Source organism: Schistocerca piceifrons, chromosome 5 (assembly GCF_021461385.2).
Source record: "Schistocerca piceifrons isolate TAMUIC-IGC-003096 chromosome 5, iqSchPice1.1, whole genome shotgun sequence".
NCBI lineage: Eukaryota > Metazoa > Arthropoda > Insecta > Orthoptera > Acrididae > Schistocerca > Schistocerca piceifrons.
In genome coordinates, this window is record NC_060142.1 from 91,551,140 (window position 1) to 91,567,920 (window position 16,781).

Genomic DNA, 16,781 nt, shown 5'->3' on the forward strand with positions numbered 1-16,781 from the left:
GCCGGGCCACACACGAGCAAGGTTCACTATCATTGATCATTCTTCGAGGACTTCACTTTGATGGTGATGAAGCGAAGCGGTGCAAGCAGAGCTGAGGTTGTGGCTCCGTCAACAGTGTCGAACATTGTACAGTCGCGGTATCAGCAAACTGGTCTGAATGTGTTTGCCGACAGGGTGGCTGTGTGAGGAAATAAACTTGAAGGCATGAAGAGGAAAGAATTACAATGTTCATACAGTTTGCTTTATTTATAAAGCTTTAACAGTTTTCACAAAAAAATTCAGACGCGTAACTTTTCAGCTCGCCCTCATAGCTGCATGATAATACAATTTTATAACAGCTTCTTAGTGGCATATATAAAAATATCAGACTACAGAGAAATCCACCAGCTTATTTACGTTGCAGTGGGATCCATTAGTATCGAAAGTATCCAAACAATTTCTGGAAGCAATGCAAAAGTCAGTTCAAAAATGGTTCAAATGGCTCTGAGCACTATGCGACTCAACTTCTGAGGTCACCAGTCGCCTAGAACTTAGAACTAATTAAACCTAACTAACCTAAGGACATCACACACATCTATGCCCGAGGCAGGATTCGAACCTGCGACCGTAGCGGTCACGCGGCTCCAGACTGAAGCGCCTAGAACCCCACGGCCACACCGGCCGGCCGCAAAAGTCAGTTGTTCTTAACAAAGAGAATGGACGTAACTATCCGAAGCACGAATTTTTCTTTCTAATATGACGTGGCGAGAGTACTAAGAATGTTGAATTTGGCCGCTCACTTCTCACGACCACAGTCTCTATAAACCTATACAAGTATGAAAGCCGCCCCGGATTAGCCGAGCGGTCTGAGGCGCTACAGTCATGGACTGTGCGGCTGATCCCGGCGGAGGTTCGAGTCCTCTCTCGGGCATGGGTGTGTGTGTTTGTCCTTAGGATAATTTAGGTTAAGTAGTGTGTAAGCTTAGGGACTGATGACCTTAGCAGTTAAGTCCCAAAGATTTCCCACACATTTCACACACACAAGTATGAATGAATTCTCTTTCGCAGGAAACTATCCAAAACAAAGAATTATCTGATAATAATACGGTAGTCCAGTTTACCGAACTGAGCGATACACTCATAATACATCCACTTAAAAATATCATGAATGAAAAAATTAGACAGTAACAAATTGAGATTTCACTTTCGATATTGCGTGATATTTATCAACACAACAAAAACAAAATTTAAATATAATAATGGAAAATCCTTGGTGGAATATAAGTAACGGAAGAAGTTCAGGTAACAACGCACTGTATAACTAAGGTACTGAGTGGTCTATAATCCCATAAGCTAAACTGAAAACGTGCTAACCTTTCAGGTGATGTTCTTTTTCAGAGCTAACAACTAGGAGTAGTTATCTCATCGAAAAAGTGAAGTTACGAAATTAATTTTATGCTTGTTTGCGAGAACATGTTTGTACTCCTGGCCGATATCGAAATCACGAGCCGCAGCATCGTCGGGCGTCGCTAGAAGAGCGAAAGCAAAATACTGCAGGCTACTGATGAAGCAGGGTTGGGCTGCACCACGTTGTTCGTTTCCGACAACACAGAGCAAAAGTTAAAGCTGTGTCGGGTCAATCCACACGGCTACGGAAGTCGTTTGGATGCACCCGACAGAGGTGCAACATTTGCTCTGTGCTGCCGGAAGCGAACAACGTGGTGCAGCCCATCCCCGATTAATCAGTGGCTGTGGTATTTTGCTTTCGCTTCTCTAGCGACGTGGGGATTTCGATATCTCCCTGGAGTGCAAATATTTACTCGCAAATAATTACGTAATCTTATTCTTTTCGAGGAGATAATTAAAATTTTGTGACCATCCTCCTCGTCACCTCTGAATGAAGACATCGTCTGGAAGCTTATCAAGGTTTTAAATATTTTAATGTGTCTATCGACTAGTGAACAACACAGCGGTAGGGTAATATGTTACCTTTACTCATCCCATAACTCAAAAACATTGCCCTTGTATCACACCGAGAAATGTTCTTGTTGTCCTCGTATTTTTACGTGTACTCTGCAAGAACGGATGACGTACTGTTTACGAATGAACCGCTACGGACTGAAGAGCACCGCAGCATGTGAAGGGGAACTGGGGGAAGTGCGAAGCGCCGCGTCGCGTCTGCAGGCTGGCGGGCGCTCACCACCCTGAATACAAAATCCTCGCCTCTTTATTTCTTTCCTCCGTACGCTTCTTCCTCCATTCTTTGCTCAAAGAAATCCATTTACGCGAATTTACAGGGTATAAAAGGAGGCAGAATAAATCGCGTTGCCATGGGCGGGCGAGCTTTAGGAGTCTGCGAAGCGCCTGTGTAGGAGAGCATCCCTGCATGCCTTCGAGTCTTGCGGCCGAGCGTACTTATAGGCGCGGGCGTAACGCTGCTGCTTTCGCGGTGGCAGCGCATATCGTCGTCGACGGTAAAATGTAAATTTCGTGTGCTTTTCAAAGTAGAATAAAGCTACTCTGCCTCGTCACGAGCACAGGGATACAACGTCGTTGTTTCGCCTCGTCGTCGTGAACTGAACGTCAGACGATTGCTATTCCCTTTGGTGGCAGCTGAACTCCTGGCATAAGAGGATGGCACTCCGAGGTTTCAGTAACATTACATAACGCTTTCGCTGATCTCTCCGATCTGAAATTTCTTAATCATGACCCATTTAGCCGATATAACAGTTGCTTTTAAAATATGGACAATCTGTATTTACAAGGGTTGTCCAGAAAGTAAGTTCCTCTCGGTCGCGCAATGGAAACCACAGTGAAAACCAGAAACGTGTTATTTGCAACAGTTAGGTACACCTTCCACCTACTTCTCTACATCGTCACCGCTCGAACTTCGAGTTTTGTCGTAGTGTTGTGCCAAGTTTCTAATATCCTCGTCATAGAAAGCAGCTACCTGTACTTTCGGCCAGTTATCTGCACTGGTCTGCAGCTCTTTGTCCGTGGAAAAATTTTATCTTCATAGCCAGCGGTTCTTGTGAACAGAGATGAGACTCGGGGGAGCCAATTACGGACTGTATTGTGGGTGATCAAACACTTCTCATCGGAAACGCTGCAGGAGCGTCTTCATTGCCTCTGCAGTGTGCGGCCGAGAATTCGCATGAAGAAGGAACTGCTCGACAGTTGTGTTATGTGGGCTGCATGAACAGGCGAAATCTCTAACCAGGCTCTCATACTTGGCTGAAGACACTATTTCCTATGCACCTTTACGTGCTCACTGTTCACTCAAAACTGAAAAGAGCGACGCGACACGATCAACGGGCATACTAGAGACACTGCGCAACACATCTGTGGAAAGCTTTACCGATTTTCCCCGTGGTTTCTATTTCGCGACCGATCGGAACTTACTTTCTGGGCAACCCTCGTATCTGACAGAGCTATTAAAATTATACATGCTGTAGTGGGTATTGCAGATATTTTTATATGTGGTACCTTAATATGTACACATATCAATGTGTTCGTTGTTTTTTCTCTGTTTCGAACAGTAGACCCTCAAACACGTCACGTAATTTACTACCTGATATTTTCTGCACGGTCATAACTGCACCACTGCCATATAAACTAACTATATAGTGTCCATGTGTCCACACTTCAACACCTGACCTGATACTCAGGAGAAAATGGCTTGCTCTTACCACATAAACTTGGAGGTACTAACCAACCTAAAAACATACGACTTGTAATAGCTTTATTTATTAGTCTGCAGAATACGTAAATAATTATGTAGTGTTGTACAGTACATTGTCCTCAGTTATCAATAGCAATACCTGCACTTACACACATTACACTCCGTATATGGAATGATGCTAGCTTAAATAATCCGAGACGTAGACACAGGTACCTTTTATCACAAACTCTATATTATTTATATGTTAAAGGTTTCATAACTGAACGCAAACTTTATTACCAAAACATTTTAAAATAAATAATGATACTCTATACACAATACTCTCTTCAGGCAACCATTTGATGTTAGCCAGAACAAAGATGAGCTACACGTAGAATGTATCTGCTTTTGAAAGTAGAAAATGAGAGTAATTTAAATATCTCCAGATCGAAACAAAAGTGATGCCATTTAGAGTATCCGAGCTAATTAGGACCAAAATAGCCATAAGTAACGAAGCAATAGTGCACAGTAACTATTACTTTTTATCTTGTATGTAATATTACGGTACTTCCATCAAATAATGAAGTGAATGAAAAGCTACAGAAATTACAGTGCAAATACACTTCTCGGATTTGCCGCCGACTAACAGTGTGCAAGTCCTACAGTATTCCATGCACACAACTGTTGGACATCTTCGAGTGATGGTAGATGGTGACGTCACTTCCGCAAGATGATAATCTCGTAGGGCAGGAATTACGCTTACACAGTGGGGGGGGGGGGGGGGGGGGGGGGCACAGTGGAGTGGAAACGGCATGCCCTCTACCGAGAGCAGAAACATTGTGGGACTTGCACAATGTTATCCGACGGCAAACCCGAAAAGTGCATTTGCAACAGATCCGTCAGGAAAGCCTGAAAAGTCACGTCACAAGTTACTGTAGCTATGTGGCACAATCAAACGGCACTTCAAAAGCAACAGAAAAGATATACTGCTGAACTATACAATGTAATGGCAGTACAAACGTTGTATGGCTGTATATATTGAACCTTTAGTAAATTATCTAAAGTGCAGAAATGAGATTTCTGAGAGCTGACACTTGCTTCAATTTACATGATAAGATGGGAAATGAAGGTAACAGAATGTAATTAAATATATTCAAGATGAATGAAGTAATCGTGAAACACAGCAACAAATGGAGGGAGCATGTGACAAGAATGCAACAAAGGATGACGCCGAAGTCACTTCTGAATGGGAAGTTAAAATGAGGAAGAATGAAGATCGGCCTGTCGAAAGATGGACAGAGCAAAATACTAGAGGCTGGAACAAACCAGAGTTGGTTTGTTCAAAATGTTCAAATGTGTGTGAAATTTTATGGGACGTAACTGCTAAGGTCATCAGTCCCGAAGCTTACACACTACTTAACCTAAATTATCCTAAGGACAAACACACACACCCATGCCCGAGGGAGGACTCGAACCTCCGCCGGGACCACCCGCACAGTCCATGACTGCAGCGCCCCAGACGGCTCGGCTAATCCCGCACGGCTCCAGAGTTGATTTAATCCTTGATGTTGTGGATGGTGATTATTCATACAACCGAAGTTTTGAAGACTGCGTCGTAATCCTCATTATGTTCGTCTTCCGATACCGGTCGGAACGCTAGTTAGTTATTTTTCACGATAGGTTTTTAGATGTGCGTTTCGAAGCGCTGATCTAATCTTCAGGTATCAACAAGGAATACAAAACACTTAATTGCTATTTATATTGAGATAAACGCTGTTGACACAGTACCTGTAATGGTGGTTTCTCAACAGTAGTTACGGAACTCTGTGCTGAAGTATGGGAGAATATTCCTCCGTATATAGCTATTTAAATCACCTTTACTTCCTTCTCTGCAATTCACTGTGTTATTCATTCAGTACATTTTCATTGAGGTGGTAGCGAAACATCTCCCCACCTAACGAACACGTCAGCACAACATCTTATTGACACAAATCGGCCTAAATCTGATTCATAGCGGAGGAATACCGCAAGGAATTCCAACCCAGTCCTTCGCAAAAGCTGTAGAAATCCATCCTTACGTTAATTTAGCTGTAGCATTTTCGTTAGTATAAATACTGATGAAAGTTTTGCTGTACTTATTGGATATCGAGATACGTTCAACAGAGCTCGAAACACATTGCTAATAAATAAACATGGAAAACAACGCACGCGAGGTGCAGCTACTTGTGAATATATTTATTCGAAAAGTTCAGCTAGCCATGCAATACACGATATAATTGTTAATAAGCTCAATACAATATTTTTTCTATATATTTCGTTATTTTGGGAGCCAACTATGAGGGTTCAAAAATGGTTCAAATGGCTCTGAGCACTATAGGACTTAACATCTGTGGTCATCAGTCCCCTAGAACTTAGAACTACTTAAACCTAACTAACCTAAGGACATCACACACATCCATGCCCGAGGCAGGATTCGAACCTGCGACCGTAGCAGCCGCGCGGTTCCGGACTGCGCGCCTAGAACCGCCAGACCACCGCGGCCGGCAACTATGAGGGAAGAATCATCTTTTTCCTCTAATAGTTCGGCGTGTACTTTACTTCCTTCTGAATAGAAAAGCTAGCAGTTCGTTATAATCACTGTTAAGTTGTGGTGGTCACAGCTCAGTGGTCTTTGTTTTAGATTTGCATCTTCTGCGTGTCGCTGGATGACGGGTTGTCCATTGCCATAAACTGGCAACAGTTAGTGACCTGGTTTTCAATTTTTTTGGTTGAGGTTTCACCTAGATATGTTTATTTCTTAATAGTTTTATTGACAAAGCAATGGTCGTAATATTTAAACGTTTAACGACAGTCCTTCGTTTCGGAGTCTGCAATTACTATCACACGTGTGCGTGGATCAAGGCCAAAAAATCTCCTGAAATTAGAACAGCCACCAAAGGCAAAGCTTAGAGTTAGTTACAGCTATAGTCTTATTTAGCAGCTATGTAAATGACATAATCGTGTGAAATGATGTAGTGGTAATATTTAAAATTCCGAATGAGAGCAACAGTCTCAAACTCAAGCTCATATTTTTCCAGAACTAATTTTAAATCCCTATAACCTGTCACACTACTCAGGAATCGGTCGGACAATAAAATGACGACCTGACGTAAAAGCTGAGATATACATAACTGACTTATGCCATAATGCATTTCTTTTCTAAGTAATTGTTAAAATCCTAAGGTTAAATTCTTATACGTCCTAGTGCCATCGAGGACATTAAAGACGAGGAAATCCGATAGCTGGGCAATAAATAGAGCAAGAAATCGGCCATAGCATTGTTGGTGACAGCATCGCGACATTTGCTTGAAGTGGTATAGGGAAGCCTCGAACAACCAAAATATAAATGCCTAAAGCGACCTGAACCCTTCTCCTTTCGAATATTAATTACTGAGCGAGGTAGCGCAGTAGGTAGACAATGGAGTCATATTTGTGTGGACTGCGATTCAAATCCCTGTTTGTACATTTAGAGATAGGTTCTCCGTGATTTTCTTACATCGCTTAAGGTAAAAGCCGGGATGGTTCCCTTCCAAGAAATCAATCCGAGCATGTGCCATCGACGGGACATTGAACCCTAACCTCCGTAATCTTTCTTCCTTCCTTCGAATATGAATCCGGTATTGCGCTAACGCATTCGAATCGTGAGGTTCAGTCTGAAAATTCTAGATACAGCATAATAATTGGAGGTAATTCACCCACTAGTTGGTACAATCTTTTTCGTAGTAGTGTATTTTATTGGCGCTGCTAGAGGAAGACACGGACCAGACTTCTCCCTAGCTCGCGATGAGCTTAGCGCCCTTGTCTTCTGACTCTGCTTAACACAGACACTCTTACGTTTGCTGCTTGTCAAAGTTATATATCCAAGTTTTGTCGTGTACAGTAAGTAACAGTGTCGCTTTGTGATGTTGCAGATCCTCCCATCGTGACAGTGAAGCCGGACAACATTACCGTTAACGAGAGCTCCGATATTACACTGGAGTGTGAGTACGTCGCCAACCCGACGACGCTGCTTGCCGTGCGCTGGTAAGTACTTTTGCAGTTCCCTCTGCTGCCTGTTTCACTTATACTGCTGCATCGTAAGGCACTTGTTGCGTGCAGTTCGGTGGGATCTATTTTCCTCATGAGAGACAATGTACCACAGTCTCTACGTCTACATATCTATATTTTCTGCAAACTGAGACTCGCGGTAGAGGGGACTTCTGTTGTACCACTTACTAGGGCTTCTTTCCGTTTCATTCACTGAAGCGCGGGAAGAAAGCTTGCTTACAAGCCTCTTGGTGCACTGTAACTAATCTTCGCGATTGATACAGGACCAATTCGTCGGAACTGGAATTGTACTACCTTCCTAGATTCCTCACTTCTCTCAACACTTTTTCAGTTGGCTTTCCGGTATAGTTTCGGCGTATCTTCAGGCGTCTGCCAGTTCAGTATCTTCAGCATCTGCGTGGGTCAAAAAACCTGGAACCTTTCGTGCTGCTCGTCTTCTTATACATTCGACATCCCCTGTTAGTCCTATTTAACACTGGTCTCACAAACTTGAGCATATTCTAGGATGGGACGCATGAGTGTTTCGTAAGCAGTCTCCTCTGTGGAATGACTGCATTTCCGTAGTACGAAGGTTGAATGAAAAGTAATGCCTCCACCTTCGTTAATTGGGCTTGAATGGGAATATTTTAATAAATCAAACGCAGAAATAATCCTTAGAATGTGACCTTTAATTACCAATATTCACTTGCCACATAATCACCAGCCAACTGGATACATTTCTGCCAACGGTGAACAGGTTTTCTGAAGCCGTCACGGAAGAAGTCGACACTCTGTTTCCGGAAGCACAGTCTCACAGTTCTCTCAACGTCTTCGTCAGAAGCATTATGATGTCCCCGCAGATCGTCTTTCATTATCGGGAACAGATGGAAGTCAGACGGTGCTAAATCTGGACTGTATGGAGGATGCTGTACGGTGGTGAAATTCAGTCTCTTAAGTTCTGCGTTGGTGGCACGTGAAGTGTGTGGTTTGGCATTGTCATGCTGCAGGAAAACTTTTCCCTTTTCCTTTCGGACCCTTGTTACCCATCGTTTCAGAGTTCGCAGCGTTGTGATGTAACGCTCTGAATTTATTGTTGTTCCACGATCAAGGAAATCAGCATGGATAACACCATCTGCGTCCCAGAACACTGTGGCCATGATTTTTCCACCTGAAGGCTGCATCTTGAATTTCTTTTTCTGGGGCGAGTCTTTGTGTCAATATTCCATAGACTGACGTTTCGTCTCCAGGTCGTAATGGTGTACCCACGTTTCGTCTCCTGTCACAACTGAAAGGAGAAAAGCGTCACCTTCATTCTTGTAACGCGAGAGGAGTTCTTGGCAAATTTCAAGACTGTGCGCTTTCATTTCTGGAGTCAGCATCCGGGGTACCCATCATGTACAGATCTCCCGATAGCCAAGCAAAGCAATAATGTGACCAACACGTTCTTGTGAAATGCCGATTGTGCTTGCAATTTCTCTTTGAGTGATATGACAATCGTCCTGAATCAATCTGTCAACATTTTACTTGTGAAACTCGGTGGTTGCTGTCACAGAACGTCCAACTCTTTGTTTGTCACGCAGGTCAGATGTTCCCGCCTCAACGTCTTTAAAACTTACTCGCCCAACGACGCACAGTACTCACATCAACACAACCACCATAAACTGCTTTCATTCTCTGATGAATCTCCTTTGGGGTGACACCTTCTACTGCCAAAATTCAATGGCTGCACGTTGCTTAAGTCGCATTGACCGACCGCCTACTCAGGATTCCATACTTTACACTGTAACAACACAACCTTTCAATGCTAAGGCTTCCCGCCAATTGGAGCTGTAGAGAATAGGCTACGGAACAAGCCAGTACATGCCGTATACAAATGCTGCAAATGTTGAAGAGTTACGAACGTGGACGCATTACTTTTCAGTCGACCCTCGTATTCTAGCATTAAACCAAAGTCTGTCACCCTATTTAGGTACAACTGAGCCTATGTCAACGTTCCATTTCGTATCGGTAGGAATCGTTATACCCAGGTTATTTGTATGAATTGATCTTTTCGAACTTTGCCTCATTGATATTGCAGTCATAGGATATTACGTTTTTTCGTTTTGTGAAGAGCCCAGGTGAGCATTTATGGATAAAGGATGGAACTACCAAATTTGAAATCTTATTAACATCTGAATTTTTTCAGACAGTACTTAACTATAGATAACTGTATCACCTGCCAGAAATCTGACGTTACTATTTACATTGCCTGTCAGGTCATTACGATACATGAGCAGCAATCATCCAAAAACACTTCCCTGGGCACACTTGACGTTACTGTTACGTCCAGAAGGCATTTTTCTAAACTACAGTAAACGGGAATGTCACCGCTACTCTGGCACAGGAGAAGTAATTATGAGCCACATCAGAGCGGTTAAAATACTGAAGACGCCTCCCCCCTCGTATCATCCAGACAAAAAATTAACGGGAAGAGAACAAAGTTGCGTGACACTTGTGCGCGCACTGCGGCAGCCGTTGTAGCATTCACACGTTTCCGAGATTTTACCGTCACAACGAAGCGCCTGGATAGATAGCACGGTGTTCACTCCAAAAGTTGCCTGTACACTACTCAGGCACTTCCATGTGGTGATATCTACCTATGTTCACTTTCGGCAAGTAATATAGCCGCCTTGAATTCACCTTTACACTTACCTAAATCTACAACTTCCGTCGATATAACCGCTTATCTTTGTTTATATCTTTTTGTGGAGAGGTACTGGTCCACTGTTACATTTGAACGCAAACGAGATCTTTCGTTTGTATAATAAACAAAAATTTTATGAAATGTTTTTTTATTCTGTTCACTTCCAGCACAAATAAAAGCATACGCTTGAATCACATATTGGTTCCAATACAAATATGGTTGCCGTAGCTGTTCCCAACATACAAGTATTTAAAATGAAAATACAGTTCCGTATTTCGTGCCACTCATCATGTGTCGACCTTCCGGCCTCCCCTGTTGTTGCCGGCCGCGGTGGTCTCTTGGTTCTAGGCGCGCAGTCCGGAACTGTGCGACTGCTACGGTCGCAGGTTCGAATCCTGCCTCGGGCATGGATGTGTATGATGACCTTAGGTTAGTTAGGTTTAAGTAGTTCTAAGTTCTAGGGGACTGATGACCACAGCTGTTAAGTCCCATAGTGCTCAGAGCCATTTGACCCATTTGACCCCCTGTTGTTTACGGACTAACCACTGCCTGCAGTCAGATGAGTCAGCTTGTTTTGAAATCGTGATCTGTACCGTTGTTTTAACACTGTCAAATAAGGTATTATATAATAAGTAAGAGGTTTGTTTTTGTCCACAATTTTTTTTTACGTACTTTTAAATAGAGATGAAGGCCAGTTTTGTGCAAGAGACAGTGCATCGTAATAGAAAGTAGGAGTCCTTTACAGATTGTTGATTCTGTATGAATCTTACGTCAATAAGATGTCTGAACGCGGCTGACTTGAGGATGGAAGTTCTAAAACATTCTAAAAATTACAATTGGAAAAATTGAATTCAATGATGTTATGAAGATGAAATGGGTTTGATTAAGGGAGTACTATTGTGGGACCGGTTTTTATCAAAGTATAAAATATTTTGAAAGTTATCAATGTATTTTTACTGATTTTTGAATTAACTAGTGTTTATTAATCCTAGAACACTAAAGAGGGAAAATGTAACATTGTTCCTAAACCATCGTAAATTTCACTACGCCATATGTTATTCAAAGGAAGTCGTAAGTTAGAGTTCATGCACTAGTTAATTACAAGCTGAGTGCAAAATACCCTGTTTTTCACCCCACACTGACAATACCAGATTGGCAGGGATCGTGAAATGGTACCAACTGCAATTGTAAATTTAACGAGGGTTTAGTAATCTAGAGTTAAAGTCAATTAAAATGTTGTATTTCAGGTGAAACTAGTTATTCGAATCGAGATATTTTGACCTCATGCTTCAACTGAGAGAGTTCAGTTTCATTAGAAGATCTTTGAAAAGATTAATTCATGCCTTGCTATGACGATTAACAGATTTGTTTTATGGAGGGCGCTAATAACCTCGTCATTGAGCGCCTGTCAGTTCCAAGAGCACGCGCGCGCGCGCGCACACACACACACACACACACACACACACACACACACACAGACACACATACACACACTGTATCATGAAAGGTAGCCCTATCAAACAGATTGCGTCACTGGGAATAAGAGATGGTTAAGTCTTTCAATAAATGTTAATTTCTAAAAAGGAAACTTAACGCGAAAACTTGATCACACAATGTGAGCTGATCCAGTAAACATAACAAAATTGACTGGTAATTTCAAACAGTTGTATGTTTGGGGTAAAATCAAAACTAGATTTTATTACTTGTAGATTTAGCTTGCGGTAAACAAAGAGCTTTCCATCTGAAGCAGTCGATTAAAGTAGAGTGAATGCTTGCAATCGATTTTTTATCAATAAAAACAGCGGAGAACTCAACATATTTACAACACTTCCGGGTAACGGTCGTACTCAGATGGGGTAGAGAAGTGTTATGTAAGGAGAAACAAATTTCGAAGGTTATTCAGGGGTATTTTCCGAATGTTTTGATGTAAACGACCCGTGCCAGTGTCACCTAGATTAAGAAGGCCTAAGCGCGTAGCAACCCACCTACCAAGAGTGTCATACAAGTCTTGTCTACCGAAGAATAGTTTATACTGGTAGCCACTTTTAGAAACTCTTTTCTCTCTCTAAATATTATATTTATACTGATATTCATCACTATTTTAATACAATAAATCTTACATATTTTGATACTGAAAGGCCACTTTGTAATAATGACAAACTAATACTAGTGAGAGACCATCCTAAAACAGCACTTTCTTAGAAAATTTCATATTTGTAAATGCTGAATAATATATTTTATAGCTGTTTCTGGTAGATATTTACGACTACTACTTGAGTTATCTTAACTACACTCCTGGAAATGGGAAAAAGAATACATTGACACCGGTGTGTCAGACCCACCATACTTGCTCCGGACACTGCGAGAGGGCTGTACAAGCAATGATCACACGCACGGCACAGCGGACACACCAGGAACCGCGGTGTTGGCCGTCGAATGGCGCTAGCTGCGCAGCATTTGTGCACCGCCGCCGTCAGTGTCAGCCAGTTTGCCGTGGCATACGGAGCTCCATCGCAGTCTTTAACACTGGTAGCATGCCGCGACAGCGTGGACGTGAACCGTATGTGCAGTTGACGGACTTTGAGCGAGGGCGTATAGTGGGCATGCGGGAGGCCGGGTGGACGTACCGCCGAATTGCTCAACACGTGGGGCGTGAGGTCTCCACAGTACATCGATGTTGTCGCCAGTGGTCGGCGGAAGGTGCACGTGCCCGTCGACCTGGGACCGGACCGCAGCGACGCACGGATGCACGCCAAGACCGTAGGATCCTACGCAGTGCCGTAGGGGACCGCACCGCCACTTCCCAGCAAATTAGGGACACTGTTGCTCCTGGGGTATCGGCGAGGACCAATCGCAACCGTCTCCATGAAGCTGGGCTACGGTCCCGCACACCGTTAGGTCGTCTTCCGCTCACGCCCCAACATCGTGCAGCCCGCCTCCAGTGGTGTCGCGACAGGCGTGAATGGAGGGACGAATGGAGACGTGTCGTCTTCAGCGATGAGAGTCGCTTCTGCCTTGGTGCCAATGATGGTCGTATGCGTGTTTGGCGCCGTGCAGGTGAGCGCCACAATCAGGACTGCATACGACCGAGGCACACAGGGCCAACACCCGGCATCATGGTGTGGGGAGCGATCTCCTACACTGGCCGTACACCACTGGTGATCGTCGAGGGGACACTGAATAGTGCACGGTACATCCAAACCGTCATCGAACTCATCGTTCTACCATTCCTAGACCAGCAAGGGAACTTGCTGTTCCAACAGGACAATGCACGTCCGCATGTATCCCGTGCCACCCAACGTGCTCTAGAAGGTGTAAGTCAACTACCCTGGCCAGCAAGATCTCCGGATCTGTCCCCCATTGAGCATGTTTGGGACTTGATGAAGCGTCGTCTCACGCGGTCTGCACGTCCAGCACGAACGCTGGTCCAACTGAGGCGCCAGGTGGAAATGGCATGGCACGCCGTTCCACAGGACTACATCCAGCATCTCTACGATCGTCTCCATGGGAGAATAGCAGCCTGCATTGCTGCGAAAGGTGGATATACACTGTACTAGTGCCGACATTGTGCATGCTCTGTTGCCTGTGTCTATGTGCCTGTGGTTCTGTCAGTGTGATCATGTGATGTATCTGACCCCAGGAATGTGTCAATAAAGTTTCCCCTACCTGGGACAATGAATTCACGGTGTTCTTATTTCAATTTCCAGGAGTGTATCTAGGTGTCCAGCCTTTCATGTTAAGTAACCTGTTCTTTCCCAAATCACATTATTCAAAAAGCAGGCAACCAGAATAAAACATCAGAACAGAGCCCTTCCCTAATCACTTGGCAACAAGACGAAAACCTGTACTCTTTCTGCCGGCCGGTGTGGCCGTGCGGTTCTAGGCGCCTCAGTCTGGAACCCCGTGACCGCTACGGTCGCAGGTTCGAATCCTGCCTCGGGCATGGATGTGCGTGATGTCCTTAGGTTAGTTAGGTTTAAGTAGTTCTAAGTTCTAGGGGACTGATGACCACAGATGTTAAGTCCTATAGTGCTCAGAGCCATTTGAACCATTTGTACTCTTTCTGCATTCATTTCAACTGAAATTCGATAACCTTGCCGTTAGTCGGCTGAACTACTAATCCAGCAGCTACTAAACACAACGCCTCCTTAGATTTCTACGAGCAGCTCGGTTGACATAGTAATTATACCCACATATGCAGTGCTCTAAATTAATGAAAACACGATTTGTCTACACACGTTACGTGGAGCGGACCAAAGCACACGGTGATGCCCTCTGCCAGGCACTTAAGTGTGTTTTGCGGAGTATCCATGTGGATGTAAATGTTTCGAATCAGGCTTCACCTTCGCGCAAGCAAAAAACTAAAATAATACTTTGTACGCAAAAATTTGCAGGCATAATGTTATGCACGTAACCAATCAAGAAATTAAGGTTTAGTGTTCTGCAAGTTCTGTGAATTCAACCACAACGTATTAAAACATTCGTGGAAAATCAGAACTGAGGATCCGCTGGGATTAAATCCCTATATAGAATTTATCTAGAGTAGTGGGCAACCTTCACGCACGATGTTCAGTTTTAACCTCCCATTACAAAATTTAAGATTTATTAATGACGTTAATAATAATATAATACTGCCAACAGTAAAATACACTACTGGTCATTAAAATTGCTACACCACGCAGATGACGTAGTACAGACGCAAAATTTAACCGACAGGAAGAAGATGCTGTGATTTGCAAATGATTAGATTTTCAGAGCATTCACACAAGGCTGGCGCCGGTGGCGACACCTACAACGTGCTAAAATGAGGAAAGTTTCCAACCGATTTCTTATACACAAACAGCTGTTGACCAGCGATGCCTGCTGCAACGTTGTTGCGATGCCTCGTGTAAGGAGGAGAAATGAGTACCATCAAGTTTCCGACTTTGATAAAGGTCGGATTGTAGCCTATCGCGATTGCAGTTTATCGTATCGCGACATTATTGCTCGCATTGGTCGAGACAATGACTGTTAGCAGAATATGGAATCGGTGGGTTCAAGAGGGTAATACGGAGCGCCGTGCTGGATCCCAAAGGCCTCGTATCACTAGCAGTCGAGATGACAGGCATCTTATCCGCATGGCTGTAACGGATCTTGCAGCCACCTCTCGATCCCTGAGTCAACAGATGGGGACGTTTGCAAGACAACCATCTGCACGAACAGTTCGACGATGTTTCCAGCAGCATGGACTATCAGCTCGGAGACCATGGCTGCGGTTACCCTCGACGCTGCATCACAGACAGGAGCGCCTGCGATGGTGTACTCAACGACGAACCTGGGTGCACGAATGGCAAAACGTCATTTTTTCGGATGAATCCAGGTTCTGTTTACAGCATCATGATGGTCGCATCCGTGTTTGGCGACATCGCGGTGAACGCATATTGGAAGCGTGTATTCGTCATCGCCATAGTGGCGTATCACTCGGCGTGATGGTATGGGGTGCCACTGGTTACACGTCTCGGTCAGCTCTTGTTCGCATTGACGGCACTCTGAACAGTGGACGTTACATTTCAAATGTGTTACGACCCGTGGCTCTACCCTTCATTCGATCCCTGCGAATCTCTACATTTCAGCAGGATAATGCACGACCGCATGTTGCAGGTCCAGTACGGGCCTTTCTGGATACGGAAAATCTTCTACTGCTGCCCTGGCCAGCACATTCTCCAGATCTCTCACCAATTGAAAACGTCTGGTCAATGGTGGCCGAGCAACTGGCTCGTTACAATACGCCAGTCACTACTCTTGATGAACTGTGGTATCGTGTTGAAGCTGAATGGGCAGCTGTACCTGTACACGCCATCCAAGCTCTGTTTGACTCAATGCCCAGGCGTATCAATGCCGTTATTACGGCCAGAGGTGGTTGTTCTGGGTACTGATTTCTCAGGATCTATGCACCCAAATTGCGTGAAAATGTAATCACATAGTTCTAGTATAATATATTTGTCCAATGAATACCCGTTTATCATCTGCATTTCTTCTTGGAGTAGAAATTTTAATGGCCAGGAGTGTAGTAAGTACCTACGTATGTGTAAATTTAAGGGTATGCTTCACATTATTAACTTCATACTGTAGTTTAATCGTAAAGGAACTTAAATCACTTTCATTTCTTGTTTTACTGATAAAATTTTCCCTTAGCGTAGCCCGTTTCGATTTTTTTAATAAGTGTTCTTCCTTTGGATATACAAAAACTCCCACTTTCGGCCCTGTCGGATAATGTCCCTTACATCCAGTCACACAGTATCTGTGGCGCATTTTTTCTGTTACACAAATTTGGACTGTGCATCACATAAATAACATTAAAAACATTCTAAAAGAGCACCATTTCGTATACAGAGGCTAGTACGATGCTGCATT

General features: G+C 43.8%; 1 protein-coding gene across 1 annotated transcript in view; it reads left to right on the top strand.

The window, feature by feature from the left end:
- LOC124798758 (hemicentin-1) overlaps window positions 1-16,781 on the top strand; it is a 1,218,631-nt gene that overhangs the window by 899,562 nt on the left and 302,288 nt on the right. Inside the window, exon 10 of the mRNA XM_047262286.1 lies at window positions 7,591-7,702. Coding sequence (XP_047118242.1) covers window positions 7,591-7,702 — 112 coding nt within the window. The remainder of the gene's footprint in view (window positions 1-7,590; window positions 7,703-16,781) is intronic.